Raw genomic sequence first — 17,724 nt, forward strand, 5'->3', positions numbered from 1 at the left:
GGTGGCTTTTGCTGTTTGTGTATCGTCAGGCCCCCAGGGGCCGCACTAAAGGCCCCCAGAGGCCGACAGTAACCCATGGGCCTTGCAATGAAGAACGCCGCCGTTCTCCATGGCGAATGAAATCCTCGACCTTGACCACATCGGTTCAAGCAAGAGGCGAGAGAGGGCGCTATGAGCACATAGATTCGGTAGATTTGTGTTGAAGCACCCTGTGACACTTTTACGGGACTATCGTTTTTAGTGGAAAAAAGAACGGATAATACTACACTGTAACATGATAACAAATGTAACGTTAACAGCTTCAAAAAGTCAACGAGTCTTCACTTGTTCGCCATCGTTGTCAACGCATCTCCCAGGTGGTCTACAGAGCCCGGGTGGTACACGTCTCCTCGTGGTTTTGTTGCAAATTCTCAGAAGCGCTCAAACATTTCACTGTTTTATTTGAAGCGTTGGGGTGACGAGTCGCTTGTGGCGGCTTGCACAGGCAGGGGCGGTGACTTGGCCACCTAAGCGGCCCCCCCACCCACGTGGCCCCCCACCCACCACCCACGTGGCCCCCACCCCCCCACCCACCACCAACGCGGGGTCCTTGAACAGCTGAGAGCGGCCAAAGCTGGCGGCGGTCTTCGTGTGCCCGCGTCTCGCGCGAGTCGCATCGCCCCTCGGACGCGCTGTTTTGTTGAGAGAGGAGGCCCCGGGTTGAACCCCAAGTGGCGACAAGAGAGAGAGAGATAGTGTGAGAGAGCACGCGGCTCAAGGTGACTAAAGCGCCGTCGGACACACGCGCGGCACACGAGCCACTTGCGAGTGTAGTTTGTTGTGCAGCCTAGTCGAGTAGGCCGCAAAGCGCAATTCTAGATTTGAAGCTTTCGTGACTGCAAGGATTCATATTCTTAGGTTTTTTTCGCTAAAGTCACGTAGGTAAAAAAATAAAATTAATAAAATAAACTCACGACGTTTCGGAGGCAACACAAGCTTCCGTCTTCAGGTGGAACCGTCACAGCACGATAGCTGTATCAAGTGAGAGAAATTCCAAGAAAACACTCCTTGTATATACAGTTTACGCAAAGCGCAAGTTGACTAACGCCAGCTACTACGGGGTTGAGCTGTGTGGTAAGTGTCGGGTTCTTTGTTGTTTATAACATAGGGGTTTGTTGTTGAGGTTAGATCGCATAAATATAAATGCGTCGTTAAACCCGCCACCACTTAGTCACTTTAGGATGTTTTCTTGTTCATGTTTTTGTTTGTTGCGGTTGCACCCGATTCAAGAGCCGAATGGCTCACAGGGCTAAACCTAATAAATGAACTTGAACTTGAACCCGCCGACACAGCCAGTTAGTAAGGTTTGCCAAGTCAACAGAACGTGCCATTTCGTTACTAGTACAGCACACCGGTGTGTTGGAGTACTCATTGTAAATGTTGTGGATTTGCTCTCCAACAAACCGATATGCTGCACTAGTAACGAATTGGCATTTTCTGTTTACGTGACAAACCTTACTAATTGGCTGTGGCGGGTTTAACGACACATTTATATGCACGCGATCTAACCCTAAAAAACAACAACCTATATTTGTTGTTGGTGTAATTGTACCGCGTGCCACGTTCACAAATCGAGGGCCTTCGATACGGGGACTTGGGTTGGAGCAACCGGTGCGGGACACTGCGGACAGCCCCAGTTCGACTCCCGGTCACGCGGCTAACAGCCCGGGGGTGGTGGTGGTGAGCGATGATTCTAATAGGCCTTTAAACGCCTTCATATCCCTTTACCACCACCACCAACCACCCTTCACTCAACTCGTATTGATCAGCGATGGTGAAGTATGGTCAAAACAGCCCCCCGATTTTGATGACAAGGCGGGGTGTAGGCATTCTTCTAGCAGTGTATTTGACAGAGGTTGGTGCATTGTTGTTGTGAGACTTAAACCTTGGCCTTTATCGTGGGACTGGCGTCTAAAGTTAGTTTCATGAAGGGGAACTTCCTCATGGCTGTACTGTACGCACAGTGCCGAACGATAAAGTCGCCCACAATGTTGGCTTTGACGGTGCATGTGAGGCTCGCAGGTCATCGCCTGGGTTACCATCACCTGGGTTACCCTCACCTGGGTTTCCATCACCTCGGTTACCATCACCTCGGTTACCATCACCTCGGTTACCCTCACCTGGGTTACCCTCACCTGGGTTTCCATCACCTCGGTTACCATCACCTCGGTTACCATCACCTGGGTTATCATCACATGGGTTACCCTCACCTGGGCTATCATCACTTATGTGTTAATCAAAGTTGCGAGAGAACTGTTTTGCGTGTTTAACACGTAGGCTTTCGCAACCAATATCCATAATATCGGTTTTTTGTTTGTTAGATCGCGTAAATATAAATGTGTCGTTAAACCAGCCACCCCCCGACACAGCCAATTAGTAAGCTTTGTCACGTTAACAGAACATTCTTCGTCAGAAATCCGTCACTAGTACAGCACTAACCGGTGTGTTGGAGAGCAAAGCCACAACATTTACAACCTGAGTACGACGTTACGCCAGTAATTACAACCAGCTTCATCAGACGACAGACAGATTTGTGGAGATATCCTCCTGTTTCGTTCCTTAGAGGGATAGATGTGAAGACACCACGTATCCTTCCGCTCCCCGCATCTCCCTATCAGCAGGGCTATGGCTACATACGCTGCCGCAAAAGAGGTTCAGCATACATACATCACTGAATAAATGTGTATATATAGCACCGCATTGAAAGCACAACAACAACTGACGTCAACAAATCGACGGCCGAATATCACGACAAAGATTGCCCCAGGCCTGGTCATCGATAGCAATCACGGCCCCTCCCTCCCTGCACTTCTCATGGCCAAAGAACAGAGCGTGCCATCGTCAACAACCGACGGATGTGTATCGCTCACATCCATAAGAGAGGGGTTTTGTTTTTGTTGGGTGATATCGCGTAAATATGAATGTGTCGTTAAACCCCGCTACCAGCCGACACAGCCAAATGAGTAGGGTTTGTCACGTAAACGAAACGTGCCAATTGGTGACTAGTTCAGTACACCACGCCCCGTGTGCTTGGAGAGTAAAAACCCGGAACCTTTTTCAATAACAAATTGACAGGGAGAAAAAACCCCTCAAAGTTAGTTAAATAAACAGGAAAAATATACAAGAGGTGACATTTGGGCCAATATCCTTCATGTGTACAGTACAGTACTATGATGAAGGTCCATTGCTTGAAACGTCACCCATTATAATAAATACACATACATTATCTGTGTGCTGTGAAGAAGGGCCATTTCCTATTATTTATATGTTCCCAACAGAGCATTGCTCTTGACGAATGTGTTGATTAATTTTTATTTCATTAATTCACGTTGCAGCACGTTCCTCATCACTGCTCTCTGCCCAACGCGGCTTTGTTTACATTTCGTCCCTTTAACCCACCGTTTTGTCTGCGCACTAGTTTACATGCTTGCTTTGTACAGTGTATTGAGACACACTTTGAACTTAGGCGCTTCCTAAATTTATAGCACTTGGTATCGTACGTAATTCTTTATTGTCAGGGCATGTAGAGCTGGGCTGTCCAATCACTTAAGTAATCAATTACCCTCACCGTTATCGGTCCAGTTACTCAACAGGTAAGTGAAGTTAAGCACTGGGGCAGACTGTCAGACAGCTCATTCACCGCTCGGTCCGTTTCCACGAAGGGGTTTTTTTGCTGCTGCATTTGGGATCGTTCGGTCCATCAGCCTCACCACAGAGTCAATGAAACGATAAGAGGTGGGCTTTCCCGATCATTTAAGCAACCTATGATGGGTTCGATTACTCAACTCATCGGACAGCACAGAAATTGTTGGGGGGAAAAAAAACCTCACCTCTCCTTTCACACGTGCCGCTGGACGGGAGGTGACGGGCGAGGCTTGGTGATGTCACCGCAATGGGCGCGGCGGGGGGAGGGGGGCGGTTTCCCACCTTCGGGAGGCAGGGGAGGTCGCGGCGCATTCGGCGAGATTTGGCTATCGGTGCGAATCCGGCGTCGGTCATGCCGCGGGGCGCGCGGACTTGCCGCGTGCGGCAAGGTGCATTAATGTGCGTCCCCACGCGCGTCAACTCTTGGCCAGCGGCAGCGCGCTAGCGCAAGGACGCTTGCCGGCCCGGCGCCAAGAGGCATAACGGCGACAAATCCCACCGCCCTTGTGCGCCAAACCCCACAAATAAATCTTGGGGCGCCCGTGCCAGGGCGGAAAAATTATAATTTAAAAACAGCTCCCAACGAGCGTACCGTTTGGGATTACTGCATTCAAATACGTGCACCATGATTTAAGTCCTTGGACGCATTAGGAATGTAAAAAGGCTATTTTGTTGATAAGGTGAATTCGTCTTGTCTAATTATAGTATATTTTATTTAAAATGTACGCGCTCGTACTCGCTTTTTAACTTGTGTTGTTTTTTTTACTTTGCACGAGATTATTATCCACTGAAGTGTGCGGTATTTCAGATGCGCGCACACGCTCGCATGTGGTAGTTTGATGGGGCGGTGGAGGTTGTAAAGTGGTGGCGCAACGGGTAACAGGCTGCGATATGAACACGGCGACCTGAGTTGGTCACTGCTAACGGCGATCGACATCCCGAACCGTTCCTGGGTACCCTCCCCCGTGCAAACCCACGCTGACCAGCCTGGTGAAGTATGGTCAAAATGTATGCAATGGCCGACGGGGCATCGGGGGGCGGGGGGGGCCTTCGTTCAGCAGTGGTTGGCAAAGGGATGTACTTGATTATAATTAATTTTTATTATTTGAAATTTACCAAATCTGGAGGTTGTTGAATATGTTTGGAAATGTAATTCAGGTCGATTGATACAGAGCGCGGTTCGCAAACCACTGCGGCACCACTTTCTACACTGTTAATTTGGTAGTTTGTGGAAAAAAAATGTAAGTACATATTTTCTATTTTAAATACATTGTGCAAAGTATTTGTGATTTCTATTTCAAATACATTTTCCCAAGTGTTTTTTAAAGTGTTATGTCCGACACATTGGTAAGAGTTTCCTGTCCACATATGCTTATATATGCACGGTATTTATTTACTAAACGGCCAAAGTGTGTCCCCATACGAAGAGAAAGTGTTTATTGGTGCTCAATATCCCAGCCAGGGGTCAGCCTTTCCCATTATCCCTTTGGGGTAAGTGTGGTTGTTCAACGGAGAGACTTGTCCCCATCATAGAAATGTGGAATGTCCACCACCGGGGATCAGTGCTGTCAACAGAGATAGGGACTCCCGCATGATTTTTTTTCCGGCAGAGACCCTTAACAATTTTATCAATCGCACAGAGAAACAAGGCCGCTGATGTTCGGTGGATTGTCACACGGCGGGATTGTGAGAGGTGGCGATGACGGCATGGTGGGGCTTTCACCCGGCAGTGAATTGATGGTGACTGCTGGTGGCGATGAAGATGACGGATCCAAATTGTGATCTGAAACATTTTGGCAGTGCCACAAGAGGCACCTGCTTTAAACAAGAAGCCGTCACGCACATGACAGCGTTTTTTGGTGCCACCCACGGGGGTTAATGGAATATTGTTTCTGTGCCAGTTTCATTACACTTGACGATGACTGATGGCCGTTTCTTTCTCTGTGAATGCAGATCGGCCGCAGGGATGGATGCGGATTTTGAAAGACTCCGTAAGTGTACGCCAGGTCACCAGTCTTCTCTTAAACTTGCAAGTAATAATTATATAATCATGACAATTTTCATCCTTTTTTCCCCGGAAAGCCTGCATCTCAAGACTTGGAGATTTTTCCTTGTTTATTGGGACACTGCAGTGGTGTAAGGGGTACCACACTGAACTTGCAATACGGAGGTCAATAGTGGTCATCACTCCACGTGCCGGAAGCATCTCCAGTAACTGAATTTACTTCCTCTTAACAATTCACTTCCCTGCAGCCGCCCCCAAAGCGTGCTAAATGACGCACGGCACACACAGCCAGAAAAAACTCAGACCGCAGAGCTGTGTGCGTCTCGTCAACACAGAGGTCCCCCACGCCCCCTTCATGCCCGCATTGTCTGGCCACGGCACCGCTTGATCCAGGCCCTCAAATTGTGGAGCTGGCCAAAGCTGTGAGTGCCGGAAACAAGGTGGAGGCCATGACGCTGGCAGCTCTCCTGGCACGTTCCAACACCCCGCTGGAGATCCGCCCGCAAGAAAGCGTCTACCCGGCACAGGAGATCAGGTGAACGCCGGATCAGCCTTTGTCCGCTTGTTGCCCATTGTCCACTGTGTGAACGTCGCTGCAAGGCTGCAGTTATAGCAAGCCTTGGCGACGCATTTCTGTATGCCGGTGGTTGTCCAAGCTGCGGTCTGTGGGCTACTGGTGTTGTGCAAGGTCGTGAGGAAACTGGTGCAGATGTTTTTTTTTTATTCCACAAAACACCATATTTTTTTACTGCAAGGTGGTCCATGGAAAATATTTGACGGTGTATGAGTGACCACCACGCACACGAAATTGTCACAGGCAGCAGCTGGGCTTTGCTAGGGGATATTTAGCATAGGGCGGTGCAGCAAAGGCTGTTGTTGTATCATACTTCCATGCTCCCCACCTTCACCAACGCACAATGACCAGCGTGGTGAAGTCCGTGGGTCGAGGAAGATTTTGAACCCGTGCAATGTGCTGTGTTTCTAACCATGTATTGATCACGGCTGCTACTGCTGATAATGATTCATCCCAATGCAGGAGTCCTCAGAGAGTCTCAATTCCGGAGGCTCAGCGAGTCTCTTATGGATATAAAATGGCATCGTTATTGTTGTAAATGTTTTGAAAATCAGTGGCGATGTTCAACACACGAATCCCCCAAATTATCAAGATCTGGATAATAATCTTAATTTTGGAGATAATAATAATATGGATGTAGCCATCCATGATTCCTCACGATTCTGGGTCAATATTTAATTGGTTATTCGATTGTTTCTGTTGCGAAAGATGCAGAATCAATCATTTTCATCATCATCGTCATTGTCTATTCACTGCTGGTTGAAGGCTTTCCCATGCCGTACCTATTCCCCGCTGCCTCCTGCGATGCCACAGTCCATCTTAGTTCTGCGAATTAACTGACCTCGCCTCCGCTCAATCTCAATAGCGGTCCTTCTCTCAGCCGCCAGTGTGTAGGATCCACAGTGGTATTAATGTATACAATGTACCGTGGTATAGACACTTGTGAATTTAAAATAATTGATTATTGCGTGCCATGTTAGATTTTTTATCTGTGAATGATTATAGCCCGACTAGGTACATGTAATAGCAAAAGTTTCACATTTATTATACATCTTGTCTTCTTTACAATATAGTTTTATCCCCATTAAATATTTTGAAATCTGGGTCTCTGACTTAAGCACACAATGGGCTGCTTGTGCGCAAAAAAAAAGATTGTCTTTAAAAGTAAAGTGCCGTACTTTTCTGCAGACAGTGTGCTTCAGCGATATCCTCCAACAAGTCCAATCAGTGGCAGGAATCGAACTGTCATTGCCCAGTGGACAGGTTCAGTGGCGAACGCTCCGGTTTAATCCAGACGCCCCCCACCACCACGTGGGTTAAGGCAAAGCGGGCGGGGGGGTAGGGGTCACGCTTGCGCGTTACGTTGGGGTGGGGTTACATATCGGTGGGACAAAGTGAGTGTGCCTTGAGCTTATTTACGACAAAATGAATGTGACAAACCGAATGAGATAAATTGAACTGATAGAAAATCCCCACTGAATTACCCAAGCGAGTGGGGGGGGGCAGGGAAGGAAGAAACAACTCGTAGCGCAGATCGTCTGGACTCGTGCAGTGGCAGCAGGAATCCGTGTGCTTGTACGATAATGAACAGCGTCAGACCTCTTATCTGAATTCCTCAAAAGCCATAATTTCTGTTATCCTCGGCTGAGAATAGACGCATAGATTTCACCAGTTTGAGGGTTTCATTAAGCTATAGGTGAACTTTGAGCCTTTTGGTCATTCGATGATAATATATATTTTTTACACCGGAATATTAATAAATTGGCTGAATGTGGAGGGAGAAAAATAAATGAAACGGCCATTGGGTCTTGGCGGCTACATCACCGTGATCATCAGGAAAGTCCTGCCTGCGGCTGACTCTGCAACAAAGAATATAAATTAAAAGTTAAGTCCGTGTGATTGTCCAAGTGTGAGAGAGGCTCTGAAATCTAAAAGCCATTACGCAACAATGGAATACGTTCATGGGAAGTTTGGAGGACATTGAAAAAAAAATTGGTTAATCAGATCAAAAAAAAAAACTTAAATTAAATTGGTTCCTTCCAATCCAAATCGTGGGCGTGTTTTTTTTTTTTAAACTGCAGCGATGATTTTGAATCGTAGGTCATAATGTATTATTCATTGCCCATACCTTTTTTTAGATACTTTCCAATTCTAAGTCTTGGATGTGTATACAGTAGTAGTTGTTTGAGGATCTGATTTAGAAGGAACTTTATTTGTCCGTCTTTGAATCAGCCTGTCGGTTACGACACAACTAACAACAATGACAATAAATGTGTAGGCTTTTGTTCATCATTCGACTGCGGGGTCGAAGGCCTTCACCGCGCCCTGTCGCTCGTGAGAGTTGTTTGGCCTTGCTTCACCACGCTGGTCAGAGTGTTGTGAAGGGGTGGGGGGGGGGACAGGACCCGTTCAGTTATCAGCTACCTTGCCAGGTATGCAGAAGGTCGTGGGTTCGATCCCGACCCTGACGCCTGCTGTATATTTAAAGTTTGCATGTTCTCTCTGTCTCCCCGTGGCCGTGTGGACTTCTCTCTGGTTTTGCCACCCACATTTAGAATCAACGTGCGTTTAGAGTATTTAGCTCCTGTAAATTTCCACATGACGATAAGCCACTTCGTTGACCTTTCATTTGTGGCCAGGTCGCTACTGTAAAAAGAGCTATATTAGCTCAGTGGGCCTTAACTGATGAAATAGAAAATAGTAAAAAAAAATGGTTTAGGTCGCCATTTGGTGTTAGCCACGGCCAGTTTTATAGTGCACCATGTTAACCATTGCACCACCACTCCACCCCGACTGTGTATTGTAAATAATAATCTGAATAAATAATAATTTACAGTCCACTGTCAATCCACTGCTGGATGAAGGCTTCTCCAGGCCATGTCATGGGAGTTGTATTGAACCACACACCTCACCACACTGGTCATTGTGGGTTGGTGAAGTTCAGTGACCAGCGTGGTGGTGGTGGTGGTGGGGAAGTATGGCCCAGCAATGTTTGGAGAGGCCCTCATCCAGCAGCTTGTTGACAAACATGGGCTGTAGGTGTACTCGTAGAAGGTCGCACGGCTGTGAGCATTCTCACAATGTACGTTTGTATGTTGTATATATGTTATATGTATGTATTTTGACCTTTCGTACCGTATGTAGCCAAGCGTGCTAAATTGGAGTTGTGGGGGAAGGACAAACTAAACACAAAACGCATTTTTAGAGAAATTATTTTCAATCTAAATTTAAAAGTTCGTAGCTCCAGTGGCTTCCTAACTTCGGAAGGAAGAGCGTTCCAGACGGCCGCAAAAAGCGCATCTGAAAGCGCGTGATGCATTGACCGTCTTTGTTCGATGGCCAGCCAAGAGCCGCTGCTGTGAGGATGACCGGAGTTCACGTGATGGTTTATGCTCTTGACGAGATCGGCAAGGTATTGTTGTTCATTTGTGGCAAGCACCTTTGTGTGTAATTGGTACGACCTTATAATGTATCCCGTCGGCAACCAGAAGCAAGAAGATCGTGGGCCTAATCCATGTGTTAGTGGAAGGAGGTCATCGCTGCTCTTTGCCAGAGTAATTAGCATTTGGGAGGAAAAGTGCACCCTGTCAAAACATCAACCACGGTGGCTGTGCGTGACGTGTCGCCGTGTGCAGGATTCAGGTGCGCTTTGAAGATGCACAGACCACAGTGGGACCCATCGCTCTGACCGTTCATTCACATTGGACAGTGGCACACCTGAAGAGTGAGGTAGGCACGTGCTGGCCCAAGTCTCAGAATAATAACTCTGCATTGTTTTATCAACCCAGTCTGGATGACGACTGGCTAAGTGGAGACCCGAGGGGGACGTGGACTCGCGACCTGCCGCTAGCGTGTCGTGAGTTCCAACAAAAACTTCATCCACTTTGCAGTCTGACTAAGAAAAATTTAATGGTGATGGCGCAGCCCTTCGATTGCTCTCTCATGCCACTGCCGGCACAAGTGCCTCCAGTAGAGGAAGCTTTATAGTGGATATTTGTCCATGCTGGCCATACAAAGCCGCGTTATTATTATCATTGTAAATCTTGAACGGCGGAAGAATACCCACGCTTTACCCCACCATGCGCGACCTTGCCGATGGGCCAACTGTGGTGCGCCCGCTTTCACCGCTGGGTGTACAGAGGTGGTGGCTGTTTAGAAAGCTTGCCGCGTTTTCACCGCCTCGCCTGGGGATCGAACTGCGACCTCTGCATTGCAATATCAGCGCCCTGAGAATTATTGTTTAAGGACGCTTTATATATATAAAAAAAAGATACAATGTTTAATTATCAATGTGTCGACCATCGCACCACCCCTGCATCCCTAATTGTCCCTGTCCCATTACATATTTTTCCCTCCCCCCTACTGTGTTAGGTTTTCCACAAGTACGGCTTCCACCCATTGCTGCAGCGGTGGGTGTTTGGGGGCCGACTGGCCAAGGACTGTCACTCGCTTCACTTCTACGGCGTCAGGACAGATGGAGACTACGTCTTCCTCTACCTCCTGAAGGTGCCGTCTTCCAGCAGCGATGTCGCGGAGAGACACAACGCAGGTACGGGAGCGCGATCCCCCCGCACCCTGCCAGCCCCCACAACCCCGGAAGAGAGGTCACGCCGGCAGACGGGAGCCTTCAGCTTGGCCGAAGTTTTGCGAGAAGAGTAGAACGTGGGAGTCAAACGATAGAAAAGCGGGTGCATTACAGTTTAGTTTCGACCGTATATTTTTTTAATAACAAAATGACATCGAAAACTCTCTGTTGGCTCTGGTTGTCTCTTGTTTTGTTGTTGCTGTAACAGGAGAACGGTTGGGTGGCGGTGAAAGGGCAAGAGCCAACAAGATGAGTCTACAGGACATCCTTCACGTGTTAACCGACCAGCTGGGCTCAATGGACCCGGCTCCTCTCCTATCCAATCCGCCAGCAATAGCCGCCGTGAGTGTCATTCGAACCGTTCGTTCATTTGTCAACTTCTTTTTGGAGATCCCCAATGAACTAAAGCGGCACGTTGGTCAGTGGACGGGTGTGTTTGGTTGTCCATTAAAAACCCCTCCGAGCCAGACTTTAAGAAGCCAGAATTCGGGGTAAACCAGAGGGTAACTTTAAAAAGTTTAATAACGACGCAAAGCTCATTCTTGATAACGAAAGAACCCAACTGATCCGAACACTTGCTCGTGCGCCATTTGGCCGGCCTGCACATGGTAATTTTTGTGACTTGTTTAACTTTTCTCTATTTGACACTGTTTTTGGTAACTTGCTGACCCCCGACCCGAACTGGAACATCTGCAGAAAAGAGCTTCATAGCTCATCGTGTTCCAGTCTAAATAAATATTCTGATGGAATCTGACTGCGCGAGCAATTCTACGGCCGTTTTTTCTCGCTATCGCGTTTCATTTGGTGAACCGCTTCCATTTGGTGACCTTGCAACCGGCAGCGCAACGGGGGGGGGGGGGGGGGGGGGTGTAAAATCCAGCGGGGTTTGAGCGCGCGCATTGCTCTCGCCGTGAATGTGCGTTCAGGACGCGATGGCTGAGTGGTCGTGTTCGGCCTGCACGCTGCTCAACCAGCCCCGAGCCGCCCGCTGCTGCGTGTGCGACACCCCTCGACAGCATGATACTCCCGAGCAGGTGAGGGAGTCGTTTCAAAACCCGTGGGACAAGTGGGACAACCACGTTTTCCGTTCTTTTGAGCTGGTGGGTCTGGACAAGGCCGCGTGTGCGATGCGCCGCTACATGCGGCCTTCGCGCGTTTGCTAGCCCCAGCAGGTGGAGAGAGGGCGGCCAGGAATTGGCGCCTCGCACGGATCTCACGCCAGCGGTCGCTGGCTCCTCTGCGCCGTCTGGTTTATGGGTTGGTTGTTTATGGCAGGGCGGGGGGGGAGAAACCTTTTAACGTTGCACGCTTAATTTGTTTGTGACGTATTTGTACACACTTGTAACAGGGCTCGCGGGCCGTTCCGAGAACTATATACCGGACGCGGTAAATATATTCTTGGGGGGGAGATCGTAAAATCGAGCACCCGTTGTTAAATGTCGTCGTGTAGCTGCGCGTGCCTGTACACACGTGCACATGAAACACGTGCACATGCATGCACGTGTGTCATGTGCATGTGTGTGAGGTGCTCACTAACAGCACTTGCCCCAACAGTCTTGTTAAGACTACAAGGGAATATTTGTCTTTGCACATGCATCAGCCCTTCTGACAATCCACTGCTGGATGAGGGCCTACGCACAAATACGGAATATTGTACTGGCTGTGGCAAAAACACCTTATTTTTTAAGTGGAATCTAACTTATGTGTTAAGCCGACGTGTTGAACTGGAATCCTAACTGTTGACACTCAACAGTGGCTTAAGTGGTCAGCTTGCCGACTTCCAAACTGCGCTGCCACTTGCGTTAAGATGTAGTCTCGCTGCGTGCTCACCGCTGTGTGCGCGCTTTCTGCCGCTGGTAAAGGCATTATTCCTTTCCGTGCGAGAGAGGGAGAGTTTACTCCGTGTGGCAATAAACTCAGTCTGCCTTTGAGCGGTCGAGGAAACAACTACTTAGAGGTAATATTTTTTTATTAAGTCGAGTTTTATTGCGCATTACTTTGAAAGTGCAACAACAAAAAAGCTTAAATCCTGTGGGAAATATTGGTTGCTAATTGTATGATTGTGTAATTTTTTTACCACTTTATTGATAGAATGAGTCGATGATTCATTTACAAACAGGATTTTTTTTGGTTCCCAAAGTAATTCGTGTCAAGGTGCGTTAAACATTCAATATAAAATAATTACACAATACATTTTTATCATTAACTGTTTTGTGACAGGAGTCTGTAATTTTTCAAGTCAGTTTTGTCTTTGTTTTTTAACAGAATTAATGAGGAATCGGTCCACAATCGAGGTATATACATTTTTCCCCCTTGCAAACATTAGGTGAAATTTATTCTATGGGCCCAGGGCAGATATTTCGCTTGTGGCTACCGCTTGGCGTGACATCACTTTAGCGGTTCCGTATTCTTTACGTGGCCAATAATGGTGTATTATGTGAGAACCATTTGAAATTAGCGGGCTTATCAAGTAGCATATAATTCACGCCTATTATTAATCAATTGGAACCACTGAAGTTTTGCAAGCCGGTGGTGGCACCACGCCTATAATACAGCACTGTCGAGGCAGCGAGAGGCGTTGGTGGCTTCCCGCACCAATGTTGCGACTCCCTATCCCTTGCGTGTCGAGGAGGTGCCAATCCCTGGCTTGCCAGAAAAGGGCGGCACAGCAATTGTGGAGTCCCATCTGTTCCATCTGCATGGTATTAGTGTTTCCCCTTCGCACGTGTTGGTGTTCTCCAGGTGCTGCAGTTTCCTCCCACATGTAAAAAACTCACTAATTGGCTGTAAACATCTTCATATATAGAGGACCGTAGAGCTTAGGCAATTGCTCTCACAAGTTCACTGTGGTTCCCTGCTGCGCCTCTATGAGCCGTTCTCTCTCTTGGAGAGCGAGCGAACACTTTGCGGTGCCTTGCAAGTTGAAATTATTGTATTTGTTATTTTGCTACATCGTGTTTTAGGAAATTCTGCTCTGGCCCATGGACTAACTTTGGCAAGGTGATTTGGTTTCAACGGCCTTTCCCACTTCTTTGACAATGCCCACAGGTGTTCCCTCCGGTGCAACAGATTTCACTTCTTTCTAAAGGCAGGTCCAGACCTGAGCATCCGTTTTTGCACAATTTGGTTGCATGCAACTGAATGGTTTCTTTGCGGACGTCTCTGCAACAAAAGGTGGCTGAAAGTTGCGCATTGTTGTCGCGCAACTTCTCCCCCAGATGTGCACCCTGCGTAACTGTTGGGGTGGTCATTAACTCTTCAGGCGTGACATCTGGTGCAACATCATCATCATCATCTGGTGCAACATCATCATCATCTGGTGCAACATCATCATCTGCTGCAACACCGCCCTCCCCCCCCCTTTTGTTTGTGAACTATAAATATATGAGCGATTGTAATTTACTGACAGGTGTGCGCGTGTGTGCGGGTTTCCGTGTCGTGTATTTATTCAGGGGAGACGAGGCAACTCCGTGGAGAACTTCATGCGACAGATGTCATCGCCACATTCAGACCTACAGTCCGATTTACTGAAGGCTTTATATAAGTTTTAGCAGCTTTTCCCGGAGCCAAGTCAGAATATTTCTGACAATACGACCATGAGAAGTTGGCACTTTGAACCACTACTGATATGCTTGCACTGTATTACTGTACTGCTTTTAATGGTACATCCTACAAAATTGTTCACGACTTTTTTTTTTTAAGTAGCCAGCTGGTTCGTAGACCGATCAGCCCTAGATCCGAGATGATTATCACGACGATTTAATCGACTCAACGTTGTGTCAAATCAGCTTCTCTTCTTTACGTCACCGGTTATTACTTGTGGAGCCAATGGAAGCCGCCCGGTCATTGCTTCCCGCAGGTGGGAAACCCCCTACAAGCCGAACACCGATAATTGGGTTGGTGAGTGGGCGGGCGAGCGGGCGGGCGAGCGGGCGAGCGAGCGGGTGAGCGAGCGAGTGAGTAGATAGGCCGGGGCGCGCCGTATCTCGATATCTCGTGTTGATGCTTTGTTTACTTTGTGCTGCCGACCAGAGTCGATGGAAACTGCCGTAGGCATGGTAACTGGTACCGCATACACACACACGCATCGGCCGGGCAGGACGGTGCGGATTGATGTAAACGCTCGTCGATGAGAACTCGCGACGCGCGACTTGCGATCGATCGTCTTGCGGTACTGGCGACCGGTGGGGCTCGTGGAGCCGCTGCAACGATGCGATCGTTCCTGCGTTGCGCTGACGCGGCAAGTGTGTGGCGGCAGCGGGGCCGCCGTGCAAGGGCGGTTGACTGGAGGGGGACGAACGCACGGAGCAGTCGGCGCGACCGAAGATGCCGTGACGGCAGTCGGCGCGGCTGGTGGCGACGGCGGATGCGCAGACGGACCCCCCCCCCCCCCCCCCCCCCCGGTGTCTTGGTCGCAGCGTGACTGGCGTCGTTGGGCCTTCATAAGTGTTCGAGATCACGGCGATTAGAAAGACTGTTGGCTGGCTTGTGTGGAAATAAAGTGCAGTTGAAAACCGTTCAACGTCATCAGAATCTTTTTATATTCTGGAGAAATCCGATGAGCCATGAAGCTTTTTCACAAATGTCCAAGTTTGGGTGGGTTCGTCTGCATTTGAACTAAAAGTGTAGCGGGTGACGAAAGTGATGCCATTTGCACTGCAGAGTTACGGGAAACTGGTCTCGCGACGATGGCCATATATCGCGAAAACTCAACGCTGTCGCTCATCCGTAATGTGGCAGTTTTACGCGATAATCCCGAAATCATGAGCCGTGTTTTTTATGGGGCTGTATACGGCTTGTTCGCAGATGAGTCGCTCATTGGCAAAGTTTGCGTCGATTCGCGCCAGCGCAGATGTTAAGCTAATTTGCATCAACAATCTAAGTGAATCGTACAAAATGATAAGCCAAAAATAATCTCGATGCTAAAATGTTCCACTTTGTACTTTGTGAGCTACGTTGAGTCCAGCTCGTTGCGGGTAATTCCGGCAGCAAATTGGAAGTGCGTTTAACGGCGACGTTGAGTATTATTAATCTCGCCAAGTGTTCCGATTATGTAAAACATGCTGCCTGGGCAAATCAATTGGTGATTACCAAAAAGAAAAAAAGGCTTCTTAAATGAATTCCAATTTTTTTCTTCTGTCGCTGCTGCCAAATTTTTTCTGCCATTTCGTTTTTTGGGTTTGGGGTTTTTAACCGAGAGAATTCGAATTCCGTGGTTGATTTAAGTGAACGTGCCGTTTGTCAGCCACGATCGATCCACTGCTCGGGGAAGGCCTCCCCGAGCCCCTGCCATCTCTGGCGATCTGACGATGTCACGATACAATACACAACAACAACTACGTTTGGGGATTCTCTCTCTACGTGTCGCGTCCTGTTTAAACGATCTCGGCGAACATGGCCTCCCCTCCCTCTGGCTCTCTCCGTGATATTCGCTCAGCAACTTGGCAATGCGTTCTTCTCCCAGTCGCATCCAATTGCTTACGCAACAATTCTCTGTCATCCCAGGCTTGTGGTGGTACCACTAATGTCCGCGGCCAAAATTATATTTACGACCGCGCTCTGCAGAGTCCCTCTGAAGAGAGTTTTTTTTCTTCCACGACTCCTTCAAGGTGACCAGACATCTTGGAAGAGGTGGAAGTACCCACACTTTACCCCACCCCCCCTCCCACACGCGACATCAGAATTTTGAATCTTTATTTGTTCTGGATGGAATCTGATGATCTATGAGGCTCTGGACAGGAGGGGAGTGGGGGGGGGATTTAAAAAACTCGCACCGTTTTAACCGCCGTGCGAGGTGATCGAATCGGACCGGCGACCTCTGGATCGTAAGTCCAGCGTGCTGTTGACCCCCTACACACCGCGGTGGCTGGCGGGACTGTTCGCAAGACATTGAGCGATTGCCGGCATGCGACGCGACTGTGAATAACCCCAAGATGAACGCGCTCTCTCCACCCGAGTTTGTACGTCTGATTTAACGACGTGCAATTCCATTCAATACACATTTACGCATTAAAACACGTTTACTTTAATTGATAGCTTTCAATAGTCAGTTCCGGTTGAAGTCAAGCTGCATTTTGTATTTTACACCATCGAGTTATTTTTTTGTTTTGAAGCCGCCGCCGATGCCTTTTAGCCGGCTTAATTGCGAGCGTCTTTTTTTGGCAGACAATGTTGTGTGTGGTGCTCTGCGTATTCATTCCCAAGTGGCGATGCGCGCGCGTGCGCTCATCTGCTCCGAGATTCGCCGCGCGCTCTCTCGTCAATTCCAATCGCTCGTCGCCACCTTACCCGGCCGGCGTGTTCCGCGACAGCCGACGAGTCGCTATTTTTTAATATATTTTTTGTGTTTTTTTTTCTTCTTCGCGCTCTGCGGTTCGCGCTTTTGAGTTGTTGTTTTTTTTGCCGCATCGAGGAACCCGGGCAAAAGTTGAGTTTTTGTTGTTGTTGATGACGCGGTAGGTCGCGGAGGGCGTCATCCGAAATCGGTTCAGTTTACTGTTCTCGTCGATGACAGCCGTGATCAATCCACTGCTGGACGATGAATGCCTCCCAACCCCTCCCCCCCCCCCCCCCGAGCATCATCGCCGCCGCTTACGCAGGAAACGGTTTTACGTGAATCAAATCAAGACGATTCATCAAACCGCCGTGCGGGTTGTGGAGCGAAGCGTCACACGGCTAAGTAAGTTGACTGACACGATGGGACATCCTGTAGCCACTGGCTCAGCCCCAGGTCGACTCGGCCTCACGTGAACGCCTCGGTGCGGCGTATAAACATCAGCGCCGGGGAGACAAAGGCGGCCGGGCGTGGTGTTCGCCACCCACCCAGCCTTCATAGGTGTTCACTAACAGCACTTCCCTGTGTAGGCTAAACGCGGG

General features: G+C 48.6%; 1 protein-coding gene across 4 annotated transcripts; it reads left to right on the forward strand.

The window, feature by feature from the left end:
* The first annotated feature begins 573 nt into the window (after positions 1–573).
* On the forward strand, positions 574–15,370 carry SHARPIN (SHANK associated RH domain interactor). 4 transcript variants are annotated; one of them, XM_078617485.1, is made up of 9 exons: positions 574–1,113; positions 5,638–5,675; positions 6,083–6,224; positions 9,899–9,992; positions 10,635–10,812; positions 11,057–11,190; positions 11,775–11,882; positions 13,114–13,142; positions 14,301–15,370. In XM_078617485.1, the coding sequence occupies exons 2-8, from the start codon at positions 5,651–5,653 to the stop codon at positions 13,117–13,119; spliced, it is 687 nt and encodes a 228-aa protein (XP_078473611.1). In that variant the 5' UTR covers positions 574–1,113; positions 5,638–5,650; the 3' UTR covers positions 13,120–13,142; positions 14,301–15,370. The 4 variants fall into 4 exon arrangements, with proteins under 4 accessions (XP_078473611.1, XP_078473610.1, XP_078473608.1 ...); XM_078617484.1 differs by lacking the exon at positions 13,114–13,142 and having other exon boundaries at positions 574–1,020; XM_078617482.1 differs by lacking the exon at positions 13,114–13,142 and having other exon boundaries at positions 575–1,113.
* The last annotated feature ends 2,354 nt before the right edge of the window (positions 15,371–17,724 follow it).

Source organism: Lampetra planeri, chromosome 54, assembly GCF_965212315.1.
Source record: "Lampetra planeri chromosome 54, kcLamPlan1.2.h2, whole genome shotgun sequence".
NCBI classification, from domain to species: Eukaryota; Metazoa; Chordata; class Hyperoartia; order Petromyzontiformes; family Petromyzontidae; genus Lampetra; species Lampetra planeri.